The sequence below is a fragment of the Oncorhynchus masou genome, chromosome 31 (assembly GCF_036934945.1).
Source record: "Oncorhynchus masou masou isolate Uvic2021 chromosome 31, UVic_Omas_1.1, whole genome shotgun sequence".
In the NCBI taxonomy this organism is placed as follows: domain Eukaryota; kingdom Metazoa; phylum Chordata; class Actinopteri; order Salmoniformes; family Salmonidae; genus Oncorhynchus; species Oncorhynchus masou.
Window position 1 is genome coordinate 72,390,449 of NC_088242.1, and position 24,313 is coordinate 72,414,761.

The window sequence follows — 24,313 nt, forward strand, 5'->3', positions numbered from 1 at the left end:
TTCTGCAAATAGTGTGTCCAAAATACCAGAGTCAACTGCAGTTACTGCAGTCTTTTTTTTGTAAGGGATAATACAGCTAAATGTGCTTTTTACCAAACTAATGAATGACACTCCCACAGTCTGTACTCTTTTGGACAGGTTGGTTGTATGTTTGAAATGGTCAAGTACGTTACAGCAAGGAGAGAAGCCATTTTAGTGACTGTGAGAGACAGAGAATGTGGCAACTCTGAAGACCTATGTCCTTGAGCAGGGCATGAAATGAGCATCTCTATTCCTGTTATAATTACCTCAGTTATCCTCTGGGGTTGGTCAGGGGACCTTGCATAGCTAATGAGTTACAGGGAATCTCCTAATATCAATGAGACCGCTGGAAGCTGCTGCAGAAAGACAGAGCCCAATCAAAAATGAATGTCTACCAAATAGTGTTGTTGCTGCTGAATCACCTCACCAGTGGCAGCACATTCTCACACTCCTTCCCATAGGAAGATTCAAGACAGTTTGCTTTGCTCTCATATCAAATAGCAGTAAAATGCTTTCATTAAGTTCTGATTACCCCTCTGTGACACTGGGATGGTGCAGCCTGCTCCCTCATTGTGTAGACAAATGTATTTCAGGTAAGACATATAGTATGTTTCCTTTCAAAATGTTACAGTACAGTATGACTCAACGGCGCAAATGTAGTAATCTATTTGAAGTCTCAACCAATATGGATATTATCCAGGGCTGTTCTAGCTTTTTTGGGTACCCTAAACAAGATTTGATTGGACGTTGCATGTTGTGTATTCTACTATTCTAACTAACAGTTAGTTGAATCCCCAAAAGCGGTTGCTTATGTTGCGTATGTCTAGAAACGACACTGATATTATCACACTATTCTATGGACTTGTCACGCCTGCTCCCGCTCTCCCTCTCTGGCGCTCGAGGGCGCCAGGCTGCCCTTCATTACACACACCTGTCACCATCATTACGCGCAGCAGCGCTCATTGGACTCACCTGGACTCCTTCCCTTTGTTGATTGCCCCATCTATAACTGTCTGCTCCCCCGTTTGTTCCCGGTGTCTGCACTGATGTCGTTATTTTTCCCCTGTCCAGATGCTGTTCCTGTCCTGTTTCATGTCCGTTGTTCATTAAATGTTCTCCCTGTACCTGCTTCCGGTCTCCAGCGTTGATCCTCACAGGGCTACCATTTGATAACCAGAGGTTATGGCATCTCACCATCTTCCACCTTCTTATTAAAACCTCTTGAAACTAGGGGTCACTATTTTCATTTTTGGAAAAATAACATTCCCAAAGTAAACAGGCTATTTTGTCAGGACAAGATGCTAGAATGTGCATATAATTGACAGCTTAGGATAGAAAACACTCTAAAGTTTCCAAAACTGTAAAAATATTGTCTGTGAGTATAACAGAACTGATATTGCAGGCGAAAGCCTGAGAAAAATCCAATCAGGAAGGGACTCTTATTTAGAAAGCTCTGCGTTCCTATGCGTCCCTATTGAGCAGTGAAAGGGATATCAACCAGATTCCTTTTTCTATGGCTTCCCTAATGTGTCTAGTGTTACAATACATAGTTTCAGGCTTTTATTTTGAAAAATGAGCCTGAACGACAACATTGTGTCAGTAGTCAGCTGGAGGGTCTCAGAGTGATTTGTGTGTAATAGACAAATGCGGCTATTGTTTCTCTTTTTCCTACTAAGAAGCCACCTGTCCCGGTTGATATATTATCGAATAGATATTTGGAAAACACCTTGAGGATTGATTATAAAAAACATTTGCCACGTTTCTGTCGATATTATGGATCTAATTTGGAATATTTTTCGCCGTTGTCGTGACCGCAGTTTCCGGTGGATTTCTCAACCAAACGTGAAGTACAAACCGAGGTATTTCGGCTATAAAATTAATCTTTATGGGACAAAATTAACATTTGCTGTCTAACTGGGAGTCTCGTGAGTGAAAACATCCGAAGCTCATCAAAGGTAAACGATTTAATTTGATTGCTTTTCTCATTTTCGTGACTAAGCTGCCTGCTGCTAGCTAGGCATAATGCTATGCTAGGCTATCGATAAACTTACACAAATGTTTGTCTTGCTTTTGCTGTAAAGCATAATTTCAAAATCTGAGATGACAGGGTGATTAACAAAAGGTTAAGCTGTGTTTAAATATATTTCACTCGTGATTTCATGAATATGAATATTTTCTAGTAATATTTTTTGTCCGTTGCGTTATGCTAATTAGTGTCAGTTGATGACAATTATCCCGGATCCGGGATGGGTAGTCTGAATGATACATTCAGAAATGTATCCCAAATTATATCAACTCAGGGTCAGAAGTGAAAGTGAAAGTTGCTCTCTAAGGAATGCTGGGTTAGGGTTTCTGGGTGAATTGTTATACGCTCCAGTATTTATTTGCCTCTGATATATTCTCATGAGTGATTTTTAAGCTCCTTCTAATATTCCCATGGGAATCCTACATAGAAAATTAGAATGTTTCATTTGATACAGTATAATACTATATTTACCACAATAATTTATTGTAATAATTTCCTCATGTACAACAAAAGTACATAAATAATATAATTAGTAGGGTATTATTCTGGCTGTAGGCTTCTAATGTCAGCTACACTGACATTATATCTTCTAAGGCTATTTGGGGTATTCAATTAGAGTCAATTTTCTAACCAGCTCAGTAATGTGTGATTATATTTTCCACTCAAAGGCATACAGTATACTCTCCATCTGACAAGAAATCAAAGTCAGTGTGATTTACATCTCTTAATACAGTGGTGAGCTCTGAAAACAGACCCATGTTTCACTAGAACTGATGCTGACTTAATCACCAGTCTAAATTGGACAGACTCAAGCAACTGTGAAAACACCCCATCAACTTAATAATCCAGGTTGAAAAGAACTGTAGGCTACAACAACATTTATGTTACTAGGTTTATCGTTCAAATACGCAATACCTAAAATGTTGTAATGTTATTGCACTGCAATTTTGCTCTGTATGTTAAGGAGTCTTAATTTTATTTTAATATACTATATTTCATACCTATTTTCTCTTAGAATGTTAGAATTTGAATAACATTGGTGGTAATGTTTTGTTTGACAACAGATAACCTCATAGATAGGGCATTGTTGGAGAGCTAACATCAGCAGCAGTTGAATAAAGAAGTTTGGCAACTGTCCATTTTGGCAACTGTCCTTTCCTTGTTAGAAAAGCAAAGACTCATAATGTATTTAGTTACATTTCCCCCATCCTAGACTACCCTTAACAAAAATGACTTGACAGAACAATAAGGTGCAATTTCAGTGCACATTTAGCTCAATGGAAAGAGAGGGAAGAGGAAACGAGTTGGGCGAGACCAGGGAGCACATTGTGTAAACTATATGTGACAGCTCTAGAAAATATGGCGCCTTCACTCTTCACATAGCTCTGCATTCCCCAGAAGTCTGGTGAAGTTGTGGATACCATTTTTATGTCTCTGCGTGCAGTTTGAAGGATGTTGCTAACTAGCGTTATCACAATGACTAGAAGTCTGTGTTAACTGATAGCATGCTCGTAGATACCAAAGACTTCATCATTGCACTAACGCTAGTTAGCATTGGCTTGTGAAACTACTTCTAACCTACTTCATACTTTATGCATACATAAAAATGTTATCCATGGGTTCATCTTATTTTTTGGGGTTGATGTTAGGACTCCCAAGTGGCTCAATGGTCTAAGGCACTCCTACTCAGTGCTTGAAGCATCACTACAGACCCTGGTTCAATTCCAGGCTGTATCACAACCGCCTGTGGTTGGGAGTCTTATAGAGCAACACACAATTGGCCCAGTGTCGTTAGGGTAGGCCGTCATTGTAAATAAGAATTAGTTCTTAATTGACGTGCCTAGTCAAATAAATACATTTTGCGGAAGTAGATAAATTCATTGCCTAGATCCTGAAGTATCCCTTTAATCACTCCAGGCAGCAGGAGTTCACTGTACTTAACACTCATGGCTTTATCTGAAGGTCAATAGAAAGTGATATTACTGAAGCAAACAATGTTACAGTAAACTAACATGTGTTTTGTGTCCCGTCCGGGTAGTTGTACAAATGCCCTCCTGCCCTTCCTCACCTGTACCATGTGTTGTTTTTTGTGATACCCGTTCGGTGTATACCCTAATTCAGAAAGGTCTCAGACTCTGAAACACTGGCAGTTGGTACTAGCTTAAGGATGATCTCTGTCTCTGCCTCTCAATCTGGTCCCATGTGAAATTGTGCTGGGCTGGGCAGGATGTTGCTTGGCCTCCCACATTGCACTGCGTCCCCAAGCTCTAACTGAGCTCAGAAGGATTACTCTCCTGGATGCTTAGTAAACTTGAGCAGGATTAATGGAGGGAACAAGGATTGCCCTCTGCAGAGAGAGCAAGGCAAAGAATTGAACTAAGGCTAACGGCATAAGCTCTACGCTATTAGGTTCAGCAGCCTTTATTATGTTCACACTTCCTTATATTTTTTCCCCAACGTGTAGGCTAATGATCGCTAGCCTTTATTTAGAATATAAATGACTCATATATAATGAACAAAAATATAAACATGTAATAATTTAGTTACAGTCCATATAAGGAAGTCAGTCAATTTAAATACATTCCGTAGGTCCTAATCTTTGGATTTCACATAACTGGGCAGGGGTGCAGCCATGGTTGGGCCTGGGAGGTCATACAGTAGGCCCACCCATTTAGGAGCCAGGCCCACCCACTGGGGAGCCAGGCCCAGCCAATCAGAATGAGTTTTTCCTCACAAAAGGGCTTTATTACAGACATAAATATGCCTCAGTTTCATCAGCTGTCCAGGTGGCTGGTCTCAGATGATACCACATGTGAAGAAGCCAGATGTAGAGGTTCTGGGCTAGCATGGTTACATGTGGTCTGCGGTTGTGAGGCCGTTTGGACGTACTGCCAAATTCTCTAAAACGATGTTGGATGCGGCTTATGGTAGAAAAATCAACATTCAATGCTCTGGTAACAGCTCTGGTGGACGCTCCAAGCTTGGCACACCTGTATTTCTCTGGTGGACACTACAAGCTTGAAATACCTGTGTTTGGGGAGTTTATCCCATTCTTCTCTGCAGATCCTCTCAAGCTCTATCAGGTTGGATGGGGAACGTCGCTGTACAGCAATTTTCAGGTCTCTCCAGAGATGTTACAACAGGATCAAGTCTGAGCTCTGGCTGGGCCACTCAAAGACATTCAGAAACTTGTCCCGAAGCCACTACTGCGTTGTCTTGGCTGTGTGCTTTGGGTTGTTGTCCTGTTGGAAGGTAAACTTTCCCCCAGTCTGAGGTCCTGAGCGCTCTGGAGCAGGTTTTCATCAAGGATCTCTCTGTACTTTGCTCCATTCATCTTTCCCTCAACCCTGACTAGTCTCCCTCTCCCTGCCGCTGAAAAAATCCCCAAAGCATGATGCTGCCACCAACATGCTGAACCGTAAGGGATGGTGCAAGGTTTTCTCCAGACTTAACGCTTGGCATTCATGCCAAAGAGTTCAATCTTGGTTTCGTCAGACCAGAGAATCTTGTTTCTCATGGTGTGAGAGTCCTTTAACGGGCTGTCATATGCCTTTTACTGAGGAGTGGCTTCTGTCTGGCCACTCTACTATAGAGACGTGATTGGTGGAGCTGGTTGTCCTTCTGGAAGGTCTTCCCATCTCCACAGAGAAATTCTGGATCTCTGTCAGAGTGACCATCAGCTTCTTGGTCACCTCCCTCACCAAGGCCCTTCTCCCCCGATTGCTCAGTTTATCCGGGCGACCAGCTCAAAGAAGAGTCTTGGTGGTTCCTAACGTCTTCCATTTAAGAATGATGGAGGCCACTGTGTTCTTAGGGACCTTCAATGCTGCAGAATTTTCTTAGTACTCTTCCCCAGATCTGTGCCTCAACACAATCTTGTCTCGGAGCTCTTTGGACAATTCCTTCAACCTCATGACTTAGTTTTTGCTCTGACATGCACGGTGAACTGTGGGACCTTACATAGACAGGTGTGTGGCTTTCCAAATCATGTCCAATCAATTGAATTTACCACAGGTGGGCTCCAATCAAGTTGTAGAAACATCTCAAGGATGATCACTGGAAACAGGATTTTCCTGAGCTCAATTCCAAGTCCCATAACAAAGGGTCTGAATACTTATGTAAATACGGTATTTCTGTTTTTATTTGTAATAAATTTGCCCCAATAAATGTTTTAACTGTTTTTGCTCCTGGCAAGGAGGGCATTAATCAGAGAGGCAACAAAGAGAACAAAGATTACCCTGAAGGAGCTGCAAATCTCCACAGCAGAGATTGTAGTATCTGTCATAGGACCACGTTAAGCCGTACACTCCACAGAGCTGGGCTTTACAGAAGAGTGGACAGAAAAAAAGCCATTGCTTAAAGAAGAAAATAAGCAAACGGCATGTTGGAGACTCCCCAAACATATGGAAGAGACTAAAATTAAGCTTCTTGGCCATCAAGGAAAACGCTATGTCTGGCACAAACCCAACATCCCCCCGAGAACACCATCCCCACATTGAAGCATGGTGGTGGTGGCATCATGCTGTGGGGATGTTTTTCATTGGCTGGGACTGGGAAACTGGTCAGAATTGAAGGATTGATGGATAGCGCTAAATACAGAGAAACCTGTTTCAGTCTTTCAGAGATTTGGGACTGGGACGGAGGTTCACCTTCCAGCAGGACAATGACCCTAAGCATACTGCTAAAGCAACACTTGAGTAGTTTAAGAGGAAACATTTTAAATGTCTTGGAATGGCCTAGTCAAAGCCCAGACCTCAATCCAATTGAGAATCTGTGGTATGACTTAAAGATTACTGTACACCAGCAGAACCCATCCAACTTGAAGGAGCTGGAGCAGTTTTTTTAATTTATTTAACTTTTATTTAACTAGGCAATTCAGTTAAGAACAAATTCTTATTTACATTGACAGTCTAGGAGCAGTGGGTTAACTCTCTTGTTCAGGGGCAGAACAACAGCTTTTTTTTACCTTGTCAGCTCAGGGATTGTGGCTGGAACAGAATGGAACAGAATTAATGGAATGGTATGGTTTCCATGTGTTTGATACTATTCCATTCACTAAATTCCAGACATTATTATGTGCCATTGCAAAGCTGCTCACTGCAAGGCTGTGCAAGGCTACTCACTGCAAGGCTGTGCAAGGCTGCTGACTGCAAGGCTGTGCAAGGCTGCTCACTGCAAGGCTTCTCACTGTCTCTTTTTGTGACCTGCATTATGTTTTAGCATAGATGTTAAGTTCCCTATATAGGATACTTTGAGTGGTTCTGGACCGGTTGCGATGGATATTTCTGTGTACAGCGCCCTCTGTGAACATCCCAACATCAATTGCTTTAGATTCCCTAAAAGCGTAGGTTGTCCCGACTCATATGCACTATTCTTGCAAGCGCAGCTGTGAGGTTCACAAACGCAGGGAATCGTCTCTTTGAATAGTGAGCGGCACGTCACATTTTCTGTCCTATCCAGACAAAATAACGATTTCCTGTGCCTGTGAATCTCGTAGCTGCAATAGCACATATGAAACGGGAGACTAGCTGATGCAACAATATCAGTTTCATCTGTAAACAACTGTAAAAAAATAAAAATAAAAAGGTTGTTTAGGAAATCTGTTCCCAAATATTCCCACAAATAAAATAAAAAGACATCTGTGATCATGTCTCAATGTAATCAAGGTATAAAATGATTATTTTCAACTACTTTATGGGCTTAGTTGTGGTCAATTTGCAGTGTACAAATTATTATAATTATGTTCCGGGCCCCCCGACCATCCACTCTGACAAAAATGTAGTTGCCTACCCATGCTCTACCAAGAGTAATTCACGGGATACATACATTCTTGAACAAAATACAACAAGAAGAAATGTATTTGTTTTGTACTTGTTCCAAAGGGGATTTCAGACGCACATTAAGGGAAATACTATGGACGTTTACAAACAAGCCCATTTGGCTCTGATCATGGCCTTAATTAAGATCTATTTCATGAAACAAAAATGCCCATTAGTTCCCTAGCATAGTTTTATATAGCAGTTATGTCTTAACTGCTTTCATGAAATCAATGGAATTCTTTTTCTAGTTTAAAGTGTTTCTGATTTTCATTCTCAATTGCTTGTACTGTAACCTCCCCATGCAGAGAAAAATGCTTTCTATCACATTCATCTATCAATGCTCAGATCTAGTGGAAAGACTTGAAGTTTGTAAACATTTGAGCTGCTTCACCCACAAGATGGGTGGGAATAACCAGAGGCCATGCTAAATGTAAAGACATCTGCATGCTTCCCAGCCGAAACAGTTCAGGGAGTGAATTACAGGGAGTGAATTAAGTACAGGGAGTGAATTTAATAAATAAACGAACATGGAACAAAACAAGAAACACGAGTAGCGTACAGGCATGAAAGAGATCAACACAAACAATAACGCCTGAGCAAAGAACCAAAGGGAGTGACAGATATAGGGGAGTTAATCAGGAAGGTGATGGATTTAAGTGTGTGTCATGAGGCACAGGTGCGCGTAACGATGGTGACAGGTGTGCGTAATAATGAGTAAACTGGCGAAAACGAGCGGCAGAGAGGGGGAGCGGGAGTAGATGTGACATCGTGCATATATTAAGACAACATTTTGTGAATTTTTTGTTTGTTTTGGACTTTGGTGAGGGATATTTTGGCTGTTCGGAATCAGTAGTGATTGTTCAATAAAGTCTTTGTTGTCATTCAGTGAGAGACGACTCGTTTTCATGCCAAAAAATTAATTAAGAAATACTGCACCAAACATCTTAGTTAGATGTAAAATTGTGCAACTAAATTAATGACAGATTTCTTGAGTTATTTTACATTAATTCTGACTATTTTGACGAAGTGTATACCGGCTACAGCGTCTCAAAATGGACAAACGGTACTATTACCATTTGCTTCTCATTTTTCAAGCAAAGGTCTTTTAAGGGAGTAGGTGAGCACATTTGTTCGGTTCGGCTAGGTGCCAGCCGAACTGAAGCATGCTTACACCTTTACAAGCTTGTCAGTGGCCTAGTGGGGAATCTCCTAAATAAACCATGCAAAATCACACCTCTCCATATGGCCACACCACATTCATCATCCCACAGAGTTCAACCGGTAGACCTTAGAACTCTGAGCAAAAGCAAGAAAGACAAAGAGAGCGAGAGATAGAGAAATGTAATAGGTAGAAATGAGGCCTATCCACTTGACGTCAGGAACGGGGGAAAGGAACACTTACTTTTCACGTACTGTCCTGAGATGACAAATAGAGTGAGAGAGAGAAAGAGACTATATCACTAAGTCAATCGTACAACATGTATCACATATAGGCCTCCTAGATTACTCTACGATCAATCACTTTGGCTCTAGTCTAGTACAGTATGTTGTCTATTTCTCCAACCAGCTGTAACAACAACTGCTGATCTGAAGCCATCTCTTACTGGGATTGGATAGCCTACAAGTCAATTCCAGTGAAACAGTAACTTATGCACCAAATCATCACTGGTAGCTTCACCATGGTGTTCTACAGTAAGTAGACGTCTTAAAAAATACTACATGGAACAAACTATGCTCAAAATAGTACCTGAGTTGTAACATTTTTATAAAAACAGGAGAGTTAGCACAGTAAGCAGATATACCAATGAAATTGTTTATGCAGTCTGACAGACTTTTTTAGGAGAAACTGTAGCATCTTGTTATACATGCTAACTGGCCTGTTGTGCATCAAATGAATACTGTGCAGGCACTGTTTCAAGTGTTTCCTTAGAAACAGCGAGTGTTGTCTCCGCATAGCAACAACACCATCCTTGCTTTCACCACAGGAAACCTCATAGAGGAAACTCGGTTAGTGAAATCACCTTCCAGGAGATGACGGTTAGGGTGAGTCTACAACTACTCACAGGCTAAAAGTTTCCACCTCTTAAACCTGTATATAGCCATGATATTACATTTGAAATCTCTCTATTCCGTTGGAACTTTTGTGAGCGTAATATTTACTGTTTATTTTTGATTGTTTATTTAACTTTTTTTATGATCTATTTCACTTGCTTTGGCAATGTAAACATATGTTTCCCATGCCAATAAAGCCCTTTGAATAAAGCCCTGAGAAAGAGAAGTAGATGGGGGCTGCCTGCATGTCCTCTGTTGCAGAGGGGTAGGCTCATGTGGTGCACCTTCCTGCATGGAGAGAGGAACAGGGCGTGTTTTTGCTCATCCTCAGAGATCTTTTTCTGACAGCTCAAAAAAAAAACTCTCCTCAACCTGAGTATCTGGCCATCTCATGTCTTCCAGATAAGACTCCCTTGGAGTCCCAGATACAGTACTAAGAATATCTTCTGTTCCCTGCTATTTCCCTCATCTGGAACGGTTAAACCAGCAGGATGACAATAACATCTTCTCAATACAAGGTATTAAAACTGTCAGATGCACAGAACGCGTGGTCCTTGATAGGTTGAAATATGTTAGGTTCATGACATGTACTGTGCACCAGATGTAGGATAGTTGAGTGTGATTACCAAGGTGACTGTACTGTGTTTCTGTAAGCACTCAGAGGCGGGGAGTTTGGTGGAAACTTTTAGCCTGTGAGTGGTTGTGGTCTAACCGTCATCCCCTGGAAGGTGATTTCCCTAACTCAGTTTCCTCTATGAGGTTTTCTGTGGTGAGAGCAATGATGGTGTTGTTGCTATGAGACAACACTCTCAGCACATGCACAGCATTAATTTGAATTTTTAATCCTAAAAAAGTCTGTCTGACTGCATAAAAAATTTCATTGGTATATCTGCTTACTGTGCTAACTCTCCTGCTATTATAAAAAATGTACAACTCAGGTACTATTTTGAGCATAGTTTGTTTCATGTAGTATTTTTTAAGACATCCACTTACTGTAGAACACCATGGTGAAGCTACCAGTGATGATTTGGTGCATAAGTTACTGTTTCACTGGAATTGACTTGCAGGCTATCCAATCCCAGTAAGAGATGGCTTCAGATCAGCAGTTGTTGTTACAGCTGGTTGGAGAAATAGACAACATACTGTACTAGACTAGAGCCAAAGTGATTGATCGTAGAGTAATCTAGGAGGCCTATGCGTGATACATGTTGTACGATTGACTTAGTGATATATTCACTCTGGAACAGGAAAATGATCCTGCTGTACAATAGTGTTTTAAGGATACATATATACAGTAGCTCCCACTATGCACAGACGTCAGTTCAATGTCTAGTTTTAATTTACATTTGGTTGAGTTGTCAACTAACGTGAATTCAACGTGAAATCAACTAAAAATGTCACCATGTCATAGGATTTAGGTTCAAAGTTGGGTGAAAAAAACACAAAATTCCCATATGTTGATGACGTTTTGCAAATCCAATCAGTTTTCCACGTTGATTCAATGTCATCACATAGATCTTTTGGGTTGAAATGGAAACAATGTTGATTCAACCAGTTTTTGCCAAGTGTGCTGCATCTATATTTGCCTTCAACCAACAGACCACGTTGGCCTTTACCGTCAACCTTCCAGACAACCAGGGTTTCCCTTAGGTCTCAGGAAGAAGCAATATATTTTTGTTCCAGCTTGACAACCGTAAAGCGAACACTCTTGACTCCCCTCTCCTTATCCAGAAAAAGTCACCTGATTTGTCCTGTGTTATGACAGGAACAGTGTGCACTACTTTATTGCACAAACATTTCGCTACACTCACATTAACATCTGCTAACCATGTGTATGTGACAAATACAATTTGATTTGATTTGCATTGCCTTGAGTAAGATAAACATAGTCATTTATTGAGAGTATAACCTTATAAGCAGCAAAGTAAAACATAGCCTGTGGGATATAATGAATAGGTGGGCAGTATGGTGGTGTGGTCAGGAAGCAGGGACTCATTGTCAGTGTTCACAGGGATGTACATTATATACAGCTTTGACCTGAGCCAATGTAATTAAGTGAATGATGATACTGACTCATTCATTAGCTGCTTGAGGTGTATGCGTAGCATCTGTCATGCTGACTGTAGCTGTGGTTCCTATCAGCAGCAGTGCTAAGGCCGACCCAGAGCCAGCACGGGCTAATGTCAGGTGGCTGTTCAACTTAATGGGGCTCCCGCTCCCTACCTCCACCACCTCACTTTGATGGAGCACAACTGCAAAGGGAGCTGGGATAGCAAGGAGTGCTACTGCTTTTGAGTATCTCTGAATCACCCTAATTAGTCAACCAGCTAGGGCCTAATGCCACACCCGCTGCTTAAGTGTTTTCAGTACTTGCTAGAGAGGATTGATTTGTGATAATCAAGAACATTTGTTTTTTGTTTGCACATTTTCTAATTTAATTCCAGGAAACACATTGCTTGATTGAAACATTTTAGGGCTTAAACCCATTATGCATATTAAAAATGTTGGGATTAAAAGACTTCTTACTATCTGTAACTTATTATTAGTAAATATTTAATTGGATTATTTGTAACAATAAAAGTTTTTAATGTGACTACTGCCATGCATTAGCGGGAAAGGTGAAACACACTCTGCAAACATACTGTATCTTGTACAGACCTGATGAAAATGAACGAACCACACTTCTATTTTCTGACATTTACAGTATCTATGGTTTTTGGGCTGTGAATCGACTTGTGTTAGTTGAAGTGCTGCCTGTCTACCCACCTCCCATTGTCTGTCTGTCCGTCAGGCATTTCAAACCGCGTCTGCCAAAGCTCAGTATTGTGCTAAGCAGGATTTTATTTCAGGAATGACATGACCATGGGCTTTGAGCCTCCCCAGCACAAGACCCAACTGGCCTGTGCCTGAGCCTAAGCCTGAGCAGGACTGAGGGGGATCAGCAGGAGGCTCTGGCGAGTATCAGTTGGTCCAAGAGCATCCTTCTTCTGCTCGTACCCAAGTTATTCATATTATCCATTGCCTTGTATAGCACTGGCTCACTAACACATTCAAATGTGTTTTTATGTTCCACTTTGAATGGATCAATTTACACTAAATGAGATGTGTTGAAAGGTTAAACAGGATATTTGGAGGCCAAATAGAGCCTCCCAGGTCCTCATGAGCTCTGGCCCTTTGTCTTCCCCTGTCTGTCTGACTCCCTGTGCCAGGCTCTCACCCTCTGACAATCAGCACTTTAATGAGGATTTGTGGTCACACAGTGTTGCTCCAGCTGGCCACACTGTTAGACTCAGACTTTTTTGGAGTAGGTTTATTTTAGTAGGTCAACTGAATCTTTTTCATGATGTATGTAGCTAGCGCAAGTTTATATTTCTCTCCTTATTGTATGGCATCATCAGTGATGATGATTGTCAAGATCTGGCTCGTTATGATCAGAGCTGATACACATATTCAAGTGTAGTTCAATTCAGCTTCCTTAAAGCTGATACATTTGTTTTGCATAATAATTTGCATAGCATGCATTAAAAAAAATCCGCTCTGAGCTTGCCTCATGCTGCCCTCTGGAAAAGGCTGTGGATTAGTGAACAAGGTGCGACACCTTGTGGTTAAATTAAGAATTGTTATATTACACCCAGGAACTGGTGATAACTTGTTCATACCTGTGTTGTCAACTGAACTAATCTCTCCATGTCATCCCAGGGATCGTCTTTTCTACTCTGGTGTTTGGACCTGCCTGTGGTTTCCTCCTGGGGTCCCTCTGCACCAAGTTCTATGTGGACTTTGTCTTCATCGACACAAGTAAGTCACTGGGAAATACAACCGACCTCACCTTACACCAATACTGTGGAAAAAACACAAACAGAGCACAGGCTATACAAAACTGCATTCTTTAAGAAGTTAAATGAACTAGCAATGCATGGAACTTCCTTCCATCTCATATTGCTCAAATAAACAGCAAACCTGGTTTTAAAAAAACAGATAAAGCAACACCTCACGGCACAACGCCTCTCCCCTATTTGACCTAGATATTGTGTGTATGTATTGATATGTAGGTTACGTGTGCCTTTAAAAAAAAGTATTTAGTTCTGTCCTTGAGGTGTTCTTGTCTATTGACATTCTGTATTATGTCATTCTGTATTATGCTTCATGTTTTGTGTGGACACCAGGAAGAGTAGCTCCTGCTTTTGCAACAGCTAATAGGGATCCTAATAAAATACCAAATAATTTGAACTAAGTAGTGTGCTATTCAAGGTTAACCAAAATAACATTAATCTGTAAATTGATTATGGGGAAATCACTGAAATGTGTGTTTGATGTTAACAATGCTTGTATGTGTTTTTTTCTGTCCCTCCACAGGTAAGCTGGACATTACCTCTGATGACCCTCGGTGGATCGGAGCCTGGTGGGGGGGCTTCCTCCTGTGTGGTGCCTTACTCTTCTTCTCATCCCTCTTCATGTTTGGCTTTCCCCAAACCCTGTCAGACCGAGAGAAGGACAGGGACGGTGGAGGGGAGAGTGAACAGGCCATGCTCCCCTCTTCCTCTCTGCCCCTGGACTATAATGAGATGCCCAAGTCCAGCAACGGGGTGGGACGCAACAACCATGAGCCCATCAATGGTCCCACCTGCTTTCAGCAGCTCAGAGGTGAGAATTGTTTTCTGTCCCTTTATAGTACATGTAGTATTTGTGCAGTTAAATGAACAATTGTTATGCTATTGTATATACCATATCACGTCACTTATTCTCCATCTCTATCCCACCATGATTTGTTTGGCTATTATGTGCCCACACATAGTTCTATACAATACTCATGTCAATGGCGGAGAATTCAGTGTAAGACCAAATAAACATAATGTAGTCCCCACAAACTATGTATTAATTTAACACCTGTGCAAGAGAGCAGACACTAAATGGGAACATTTACCCCATCAATGTTGGGGTACAAATCTGAGTATATGCTTGTATGGGTGTCACCAATCAACTACATTACACATAAAAACAGCTTCAACTAGCACCACCGATTCTATTTGGCTAGCCAGTCCACCAGCTTAATGAAACAGAAGTTAGCATTTAGCAGTCATGTTTATAATCCTGAAAAGGACAACTTGTAAATATTATGCAGCAAAAAAAGCAATACATATTAAAATCGGATTTTAATAACCACATTGTGGACTTGTTAGAACACATAAATCATTACGGATTTTACTAATGTCGATTTTTTTGAATGCCTCTCATTGATGGTGTCCTTGGGCTTTCCCCCATAGTCTGCGTTTCATTGACCTCTTTACCGCATGTATGTTTTTTCTCAAAACTACAATAAAGATTTTTTTTAAACCTAGTTTCAGATGCTGTTTGTAAAGTGTAGACCAGGGCTCTCCAACCCTGTTCCTGGAGAGCTACTGTCCTGTAGGTTTTCACTCCAATCGTAATCTAGCCCACATGATTCTAATAATTAGCCAGTTGACAAGCTGAATCAGGTTAGTTAACTGGGGTTGGAGCGAAAATCCACAGGAGGGTAGCTCTCTGGGAACAGGGTTGGAGAGCCCTGGTATAGACTATTCTCTGATAAGCCAGGGGTAGTGTATGATTTATGCTGTCTGTTATGAGAAAATAAAGGGAATTAAATCCTCTGCTTCCACAGATACTATTTAGCTTTTTACTAAATAAGAAAAAAGAGAAATATACATTCCACATAAGATTACAAAATGTTTTCAGATTTTGATATTACCCTTACTCCAGTTAAATTATAACTGGCAGAAAAAAAAATCTAAAATATATCAGAAATAGCAAACAATAGACTTGTTAGCAGTTGTCTGTGTCCATGTGGCACTTTAAAATGAAGGATCTCTTCATCTTCTCTTCTCAGTGATCCCTAAGGTTACCAAGCACCTTCTGTCAAACCCGGTGTTCACTTGCATCACGCTGGCAGCCTGTATGGAGATCGGTGTGGTGGCTGGCTTCGCTGCCTTCCTGGGGAAGTACTTGGAGCAGCAGTTTAACCTCACCACCTCCTCAGCTAATCAACTACTAGGTTAGGGCAAGTGGCAAGCACATACATGACACACACAAATACACACAGCCACAGACCCCCTGGTGCAACACAGTACACAGGGAGCAGTACAGTGAGAAGCATCAGTACAGTCTATGAGAAGGTGATAAGGTTAACATATGGCGGTATTAACTCTCTTCAGGAATGACTGCCATCCCCTGTGCTTGTCTGGGGATATTCCTGGGGGGGCTTCTGGTCAAAAAGCTGAACCTCTCAGCGCTGGGGGCCATTCGCATGGCCATGCTGGTCAACCTGATCTCCACCGCCTGCTACGTCTCCTTCCTCTTCCTTGGCTGTGACACAGGGCCTGTCGCTGGGGTGACCGTCGCCTATGGCAACGAGTAAGAACAGCCTGTACCTACACCACTGGATTAGCATTTGTAATAGCAGCGCTTCTCTTGGGGGAAGTGGTTTTGATGAAAGTAGGAACAAGGTCAGCCACACACTGACTACAGAAACATTAGTCAATATACAAGTTACTTACAATCTGTTTGGAAATAGCACTTTCACTGATTTCTGAGATAATAGCTGAGATAGTAGCTTATACTGTCTAGTTCCACAGAAATGTGATTTCCATAATTTAAAACATGCTCAATTAGATACATAGTAGCTACAGAAACTTTCAGAAACGTTTATGTGCTTTTTATTCCTTTCTGATATGTACACAGCATAGTCTAAACAGCTTTCTCTATCTCTTTCGCTCTCACGCTCTCCAGGACACTGCGGGTGGGCGAGAAGCCAGAGGTCCCCTGCATGAGTAACTGTAACTGCTACACCTCATCAGTCAGCCCAGTATGCGGCTCCAACGGAGTCACCTACCTGTCCTCCTGCTTCGCAGGCTGCACTACAACAGTAAGTACAGGCATCTACCCTGGAAGGCTTCCACCCTCATCTCCATTTTTTATGTTTTTTGGAATTTAGTCAGGGTTTTAAATTACTTTTGAGCATTTGAATAATAGAATACACAAGGTGTGATTTAGAAATGTGATAGTGCATCACTAGTTTTTCTCTTGTTATGTCAGTCACGGACAGTCACTCAATTAGCCATGTTAGCTAACAATTTTTAGATTGGTAAGTTAGTCTTGCCAGTTATCTAAACCTGTAGTCATTATGGCCAAACACCGACCGGGCCCTATTGATTTTTTTAGTCACTCTCACTCAGATATCATATTAACATGGCATAAGTCATGGCAAAATGTGTAGAGTTGCAGGAAATTAGCTTTAAAACTTCAAACATATCTCCACTTCATGGTAAAATGGATACAATTGTAGGAAATTAGCTACAAAGCTGAAGGAAAATCATCTCTGCCCCATGGCAAAATCAGTAGAATTGCATGAGATTTTGGTGTAAAATTGCCCAATTTCTCTCCACCCCATGACAAAATGCACACAACTGCAACACTGTTTCTATGCCTCATGGCAAAATTGCAGGAAATTTAATTACAAACACACAAAAAAGGGTCAACCAAATCTTGCTTAGGGCACCCAAAAGGCTAGGGCTAACCCTGGCTACTGGTATAATGCATTTAGGTAAGATAGTTAAGTAGTTTATCTTCACAAATACAGTACCAGTCAAAAGTTTAGACACACTTTATTTTAATTTTTTCTATATTGTAGAATAATAGTGAAGACATCAAAACTATGAAATAACACATATGGAATCATGTAACCAAAAAAAGTGTTCAACAAATCTAAATATATTTTATATGTGAGATTCTTCAAAGTAGCCACCTTGATGACAGTTTTGCACACTCTTGGCATTCTCTCAACCAGCTTCTCCTGGAATGCATTTCCAACAGTCTTCAAGGAGTTCCCACATATGCTGAGCACTTGTTGGCTGCTTTTCCTTCACTCTGCGGTCCAACTCATCCCAAACCATCTCAGTTGGGTTGAGGTCTGGTGATTGTGGGGCCAGGTCTTCTGATGGAGCACTCCATCACTCTCCTTATTGGTCAAATAGCCCTTACACAGCCTGGAGGTGTGTTGGTCATTTTCCTGCTGAAAAACAAATGATAGTCCCACTAAGCGCAAACCAGATGGAATGGCATATTAACTGCAGAATGCTTGGGAGCCATGCTGGTTAATTGTGCCTTGAAATGTAAATAAATCACAGACAGTTTCACCAGCAAAGCACACACCATCACACATCCTCCTCCATGCTTCTCGGTGGGAACCACACATGCGGAGATAATCCGTTCACCTACTCTGCATCTCAAAAAGACACAGCGGTTCTAAAATTTGGACTCATCCGACCAAAGCATAGATTTCCGCCGGTCTAATGTCCATTGCTCGTGTTTCTTGGCCCAAGCAAGTCTCTTCTTATTATTGGTGTCCTTTAGTAGTGGTTTCTTTGCAGCATTTTGTCCATGAAAGCCTTATTCACGCAGTCTCCTCTGAACAGTTGACGTTGAGATGTGTCTGTTACTTGAACTCTGTAAAACATTTATTTGGGCTGCAATCTGAGGAGCAGTTAACTCTAATGAAGTTATTCTCTGCAGCAGAGGTAACTCTGGGTCTTCTTTTCCTGTGGCGGTCCTTATGAAAGCAAGTTTCATCATAATGCTTGATCTTTTTTGCGACTGCACTTGAAGAAACTTTCAAAGTTCTTGAAATTTTCAAAATTGACTGACCTTCATGTCTCAAAGTAATGATGGACTGTCGTTTCTCTTTGCTTATTTGAGCTTTTATTTCCATGATATGGACTTGGTATTTTACCAAATAGGGCTATCTGCTGTACACCACCCTTACCTTGTCACAGCACAACTGATTGGCTCAAACGCATTAGGGTGGAAAGAAATTCCACAAATAAACTTTATCGAGGCACACTTGTTAATTGAAATGCATTCCAGGTGACTACCTCATGAAGCTGGTTGAGCGAATGACAAGCGTGTGCAAAGCTGTCATCAAGGGAAAGAGTGGCTAATTTGAAGAATCTCAAATATGACTTATATTTTGATTTGATTAACACTTTGTTGGTTATTTCATAGTTTTGATCTCTTCACTATTATTCCACAATGTAGAAAATTGTAAAAAAAATAATAATACAAAAAAACCTTGAATGAGTAGGTTGTCCAAACTTTTGACTGGTACTGTAGATTGGTTGCACAATCAGTTGACTTCATGTGTGGGGAAGGATCTGGGTACACAGACCCACGAGCCACTGAGGTCCCTTATGAGTTCAGATCTTTTGTGGTCCCCACCCCTATCAAAGTGGCCCATCCCTGGGCTATATGGTCTTCATTGTTACACCTTGCTCTGTAGTCAGATGCTTATCCCTGTGCAGTGAACCAAAGCCCCAAAATCCTACCTATAGAGAGATGGGAGACTGTTTTGTTCTCTCTTTGTTAATCTGGCTTTTTGTCACATAATTTAAGACAGTGATACTAACGCAGATGCATCTATTCTCCTGTCTTCAGAATCTGACAGGGTGTACATGTATATCCAGTGACAGCGAGATGGCCACAGCTGTCCCAGGGAAGTGTCCCAGTCCAGGCTGCCAGGAGGCCTTCCTCACCTTCCTCTGTGTCATCTGTGCCTGCTGCATGATCGGCTCCATGGCTCAAACACCCTCCGTCATCATCCTCATCAGGTAGCCCCACTGGCACTCACCTTACCACCATGCTATAACTTTCCCAGTAGAACCCAGTCAACCTGTACAGAGGGTTTACATTACTCAGAGACAGCTCTCTCTTTTCTGTGTGTACCAAATACTGTTGTCTCTTCTTCCTAGGACTGTGAGCCCTGAGCTGAAATCATATGCTCTTGGAGTTTTGTTTCTCTTGCTGCGACTACTTGGTAAGTTACAGTACTGTTAGACTTGCATCTGAACTAGTCAGGTTGCACTATTACATTATTTTGTTTATAAATCAAACATACTGAGGTTTCAGATGCGTTAGTATTGATTTCTCTACACACCTGTTCTGTAGGATTCATCCCCCCTCCTCTGATCTTTGGTGCTGGGATTGACTCAACTTGCCTTTTCTGGAGTACAGAGTGTGGGGATAAGGGAGCCTGCCTGCTGTACGACAATATCGCCTACAGACATCTGTATGTGAGCCTGGCCATTGGTCTTAAGGTCACCGCCTTCATTCTGTACACCACTACTTGGTACTGTTTACGCAAGAACTATAAGAAATACATCAAAAATCACGAGGGCTATACAACACCAACTGAACTGTTCCCCTCCAGTCTCACAATGGACAACATGAAGGATGGGAGTCAGAACCCAAACAGGACAAAGTTTATATACAACCTCGAGGACCATGAGTGGTGCGAAAATATGGAGTCGGTTTTATAGTTTCTGAACCATCAAGAGGACTATCTGCTACCTTCATAATTCTCTTGAAGGATTATCGTCTTTCTGTCTTTCTTTATTTATTAAATGACAGAACATTTTTTATCTGAAGTCCTATTCAGGCTCTGGAAGACTGTTGCTGCTCTCTTCTCCAAATTGGTAACTTTTGATAGAGGCCATTTTGTTTGTAGAGGTGTTATCAGCGAGGATGTCGTCCAGTGCCAGTGAACTCTGTTGTGATTGTTAGTAGAAGACAACTACTGTCTGGTTCTGTCCTGCTCATAGCTGATTAGATGGTCAATATTATACTACTGTGGGCGCCATACTCGCTTGAGTATAACATGGATCCAGTCAGTGAAAATGACAGGTCCTGTTCGGTCAGTATTACTATGTGTTACATCTCGTTCCGCCAGGGAACTAATATATACGTGTAAATGATTCGGTGTTGTGTAATTTACGTTTTACTTTGATGAAACGAACAAAGCACTTTCTCATGTACTCTATATAGTAGAGGAAGTAGAACGCTTATGTAGGATGATAGTCTGAAGTTACTGTATGCTTTCAGTGTCAGAATGCAGTTCAGAGGAGGTAGCTGAAATGGTGTTAATGTCAGCATACATTGTACAAAAACAGTACTCTTGCTGGAACAGAAACACTGTTTTTGACTATGAACATAGAATACAGTTTGTCTTTCTATGGGTTATCTTATATTATTCATATCCATTTCTATCATTGTGAAAGAGATACTGTATATCTGTCTTTCTGCAGACTCATTTCTGAAGGGTCTTTGCTTTTTATTTGCCTAGTTTATTAAACCCTAATATTTTTTAACATGAGGGATTACTAGATAAGAATATTATTTATGTTTGGGGGGGGGACCATAGCTTTTGGACCATAGTGGGAAAAGCAAAGATTGGAAAATCAACAAGTATTTTTGTGTGTGTTATAATGACATACCATATCTCTTCAAGCTAAACCATGAATATTAAAGTTTATATATTTGTACTTGTGAGGTTCAGAATATTTAATTAGAGATAACTAAACTGAGATGATAATATAATAATTTGATATTTAATTATTAAGACATTTTCAGTTGGAATGGGAGCCAATGTCATAACAAGAAAGGAATAAGAAACAAAACAATGAACAAGATCAAAGCAAACTAAAACAGGGCTTTTCATAGGGCAGAGTAACACTGCTTGTTGCTTTAGGCATGCAGAATCTACATGGGAAGTCTCACAAAAGGTACTTGGACTAATTTACATGCAATGGCTGATAATCCTACAAGGTAATAGGCGTTCTTATTTTGTTATCCCTTGACATATTTATTTGAAAACCCTCAAGGCTTGATGGCACATCTAACTTCTTATTTTCCATTTTCTCTACAGTTAAAGTTTTGGCATTGTCCCTTTTCTTACACTTTTTTGTATGGCAATATATCATTTATTTTACTCTGGAAATAAAATATTTTTCAGAAAATAAACCAGACATGGTGTCATTTTCACTTTATTTCTTTACAGAGAAAATGTATGTACTGACATGCACTGTACGCATAGACAGAGAAATGTATGTACTGACATGCACTGTACGCATAGACAGAGAAATGTATGTACTGACATGCACTGTACGCATAGACAGAGAAATGTATGTACTGACATGCACTGTACGCGTAGACAGAGAAATGTATGTACTGACATGCACTGTACGCGTAGACAGAGAAATGTATGTACTGACATGCACTGTACGCGTAGACAGAGAAATGTATGTACTGACATGCACTGTACGCGTAGACAGAGAAATGTATGTACTGACATGCACTGTACGCGTAGACAGAGAAATGTATGTACTGACATGCACTGTACGCGTAGACAGAGAAATGTATGTACTGACATGCACTGTACGCGTAGACAGAGAAATGTATGTACTGACATACACTGTACGCGTAGACAGAGAAATGAATGATCTGTATATTTAATATGTGTCTAAAGCACTCAGCAATCAGCCCTCTTTATTCTGATGTCCAGGTCCTAAAATGATTCAAATACAGGTGTAGTGATTGATTTCAGTTTGTCAGAATATATTTAAATAGCTTCCCAGAGCATATGTATGACCTATTGGTACTTTGTACTTGATGAATGCTGAGTGTCTTTTGAAAATGTGAATGGACAACTGCACAGTGCTTTCATCTGGTCAGCTTGGTAAGTAGATTAGAGTTATTATTGATATGGCTTAGATTCTCTTTTGAGCCATTGCAGGTGGAGGGGAAGAGAATGCAAGGCGGCTTAGAGCTAATCATCACTCTACTCTACACACTCATTCTACACACTCCAAAAGGTTAAACCCAAAAGGGTTCTACCTGGAACCAAAAATACTTCTTCAAAGGGTTCTCCTGTGGGGACAGCCAAAGAACCCTTTTAGATTCTAGATCACACGAGGTTAGTGGCACCTTAATTAGGGAGGGCGGGCTCATAGTAATGGCTGGAACGCTATGAATAGAATGGTGTCGAACTCACCAAACATGTTTTCCATGTGTTCCATGATACCATTCCATCCACTCCATTCCATACGTTATTATGAACCCTCCCCTCAGCAGCCTCCTGTGTTCTAGATAGCATCTTTTTTTAGTTGTAGCCAACAAAGCGTTTGGCAAAACAGTAGGACAGACACGACAGAATCTATCAGCCCACATGACTCTCCACTCCTCTGGCTGGAGGAAACAGGAAAAATAGTCTTCACATCCCTCTATGTTTAAGCTGGAGGTTTTTCATGTGTCCCGTGTGTACAGTATTGTGCCTCTATCTTTAAAGCAGAAAAACATTGTGCTATAAAATGGCCTCACAATTTCAGTGTGTGCATGTTAATAGTTCTTCTTTGATAGCCCTTATTTGATAGCCCTTGATAATGAAAATAATAACAGAGGAAGTCGTACAACATAATAAAGATTGTAACATTATGGGATGTGTTTGATGATGTTTTCACACACACACACACACACATATACACACACACACACAAACACATATACTGTACAAATAAACAAAGCAAAATTATTTGCCTGGTTTGATTTTGCAGCATCTTGAGACTGGCATTCAATTATTGGTGATTTATCAAGGATGTATTATGCTTTCCCTCTGTTTCCTGTCTCTCTCCTTAGAATCAAATATTTCTTGCAGCCCTAATGCATTTTTAGATTAATCTGTATATTGCAAATCTGAAAGCACTTTTTCCACATTTTGAAGTGTTACAGCCTTATTCTGTGTTACAGCCTTAATAGATTAAATAAATAAAACATCCTCAGCAATCTACACACAATACCCCATAATGACAAAGTGAAAACAGGTTTTTAGACATTTTTTCAACTGTATTAAAAATAAAAAACAGATAAGTATTCAGACCCTTTGCAATGACAATAGAAATTGAGCTCAAGTGCATCCTATTTCCATTGATCAACTTGAGATGTTTCTACAACTTGATTGGAGTCCACCTGTGGTAAATTCAATTGATTGGACATTATTTGGAAAGACACACACCTGTCTATATAAGGTCCCACATTTATCAGTGCATGTCAGAGCAAAAACCATGCCATAAGGTCGAAGGAATTGTCCGTCGAGCACAGAGACAGGATTGTGTTGAGGCACAGACCTGGGGAAGGGTACCATAACAATTCTGAAGCATTGAAGGTCCCCAAGAACACAGTGGCTTCCATCATTCTTAAATGGAAGACATTTGGAATCACCAAGACAAACTGAGCAATCTGGTGAGAAGGGCCTTGGTCAGGGAGGTGACCAAGAAGCCGCTGGTCATGCTAGAAGGAAGCCACAAAAGGCACATGGCAGCATCTAAAGGACTCTCAGAACATGGGAAACAAGATTCTCTGGTCTGATGAAACCAAGATTGAACTCTTTGGCCTAAATGCCACATCTGGAGGACTGGGGAGAAGGTTTACTTTCCAACAGGACAATGACCCTAAGAACACAGCCAAGACAACGCAGGACTGGCTTCGGGACAAGTCTCTGAATGTCCTTGAGTGGCCCAGCCAGAGCCCGGTAACA

At 40.9% G+C, this 24,313-nt stretch overlaps 1 protein-coding gene across 2 annotated transcripts in view; it reads left to right on the forward strand.

Moving 5' to 3' along the window:
• The window catches only part of slco3a1a (solute carrier organic anion transporter family member 3A1a), a 48,155-nt gene extending 26,406 nt beyond the window's left edge, over positions 1 to 21,749 (forward strand). For both annotated transcript variants that reach the window (XM_064951885.1, XM_064951886.1), the window contains exons 3-10: positions 13,618 to 13,716; positions 14,275 to 14,562; positions 15,785 to 15,949; positions 16,110 to 16,308; positions 16,684 to 16,819; positions 19,384 to 19,556; positions 19,698 to 19,762; positions 19,894 to 21,749. In XM_064951885.1, the coding sequence (XP_064807957.1) occupies positions 13,618 to 13,716; positions 14,275 to 14,562; positions 15,785 to 15,949; positions 16,110 to 16,308; positions 16,684 to 16,819; positions 19,384 to 19,556; positions 19,698 to 19,762; positions 19,894 to 20,264 (1,496 nt within the window). In that variant the 3' untranslated portion in view covers positions 20,265 to 21,749. The remainder of the gene's footprint in view (positions 1 to 13,617; positions 13,717 to 14,274; positions 14,563 to 15,784; positions 15,950 to 16,109; positions 16,309 to 16,683; positions 16,820 to 19,383; positions 19,557 to 19,697; positions 19,763 to 19,893) is intronic.
• Positions 21,750 to 24,313: the final 2,564 nt, after the last annotated feature.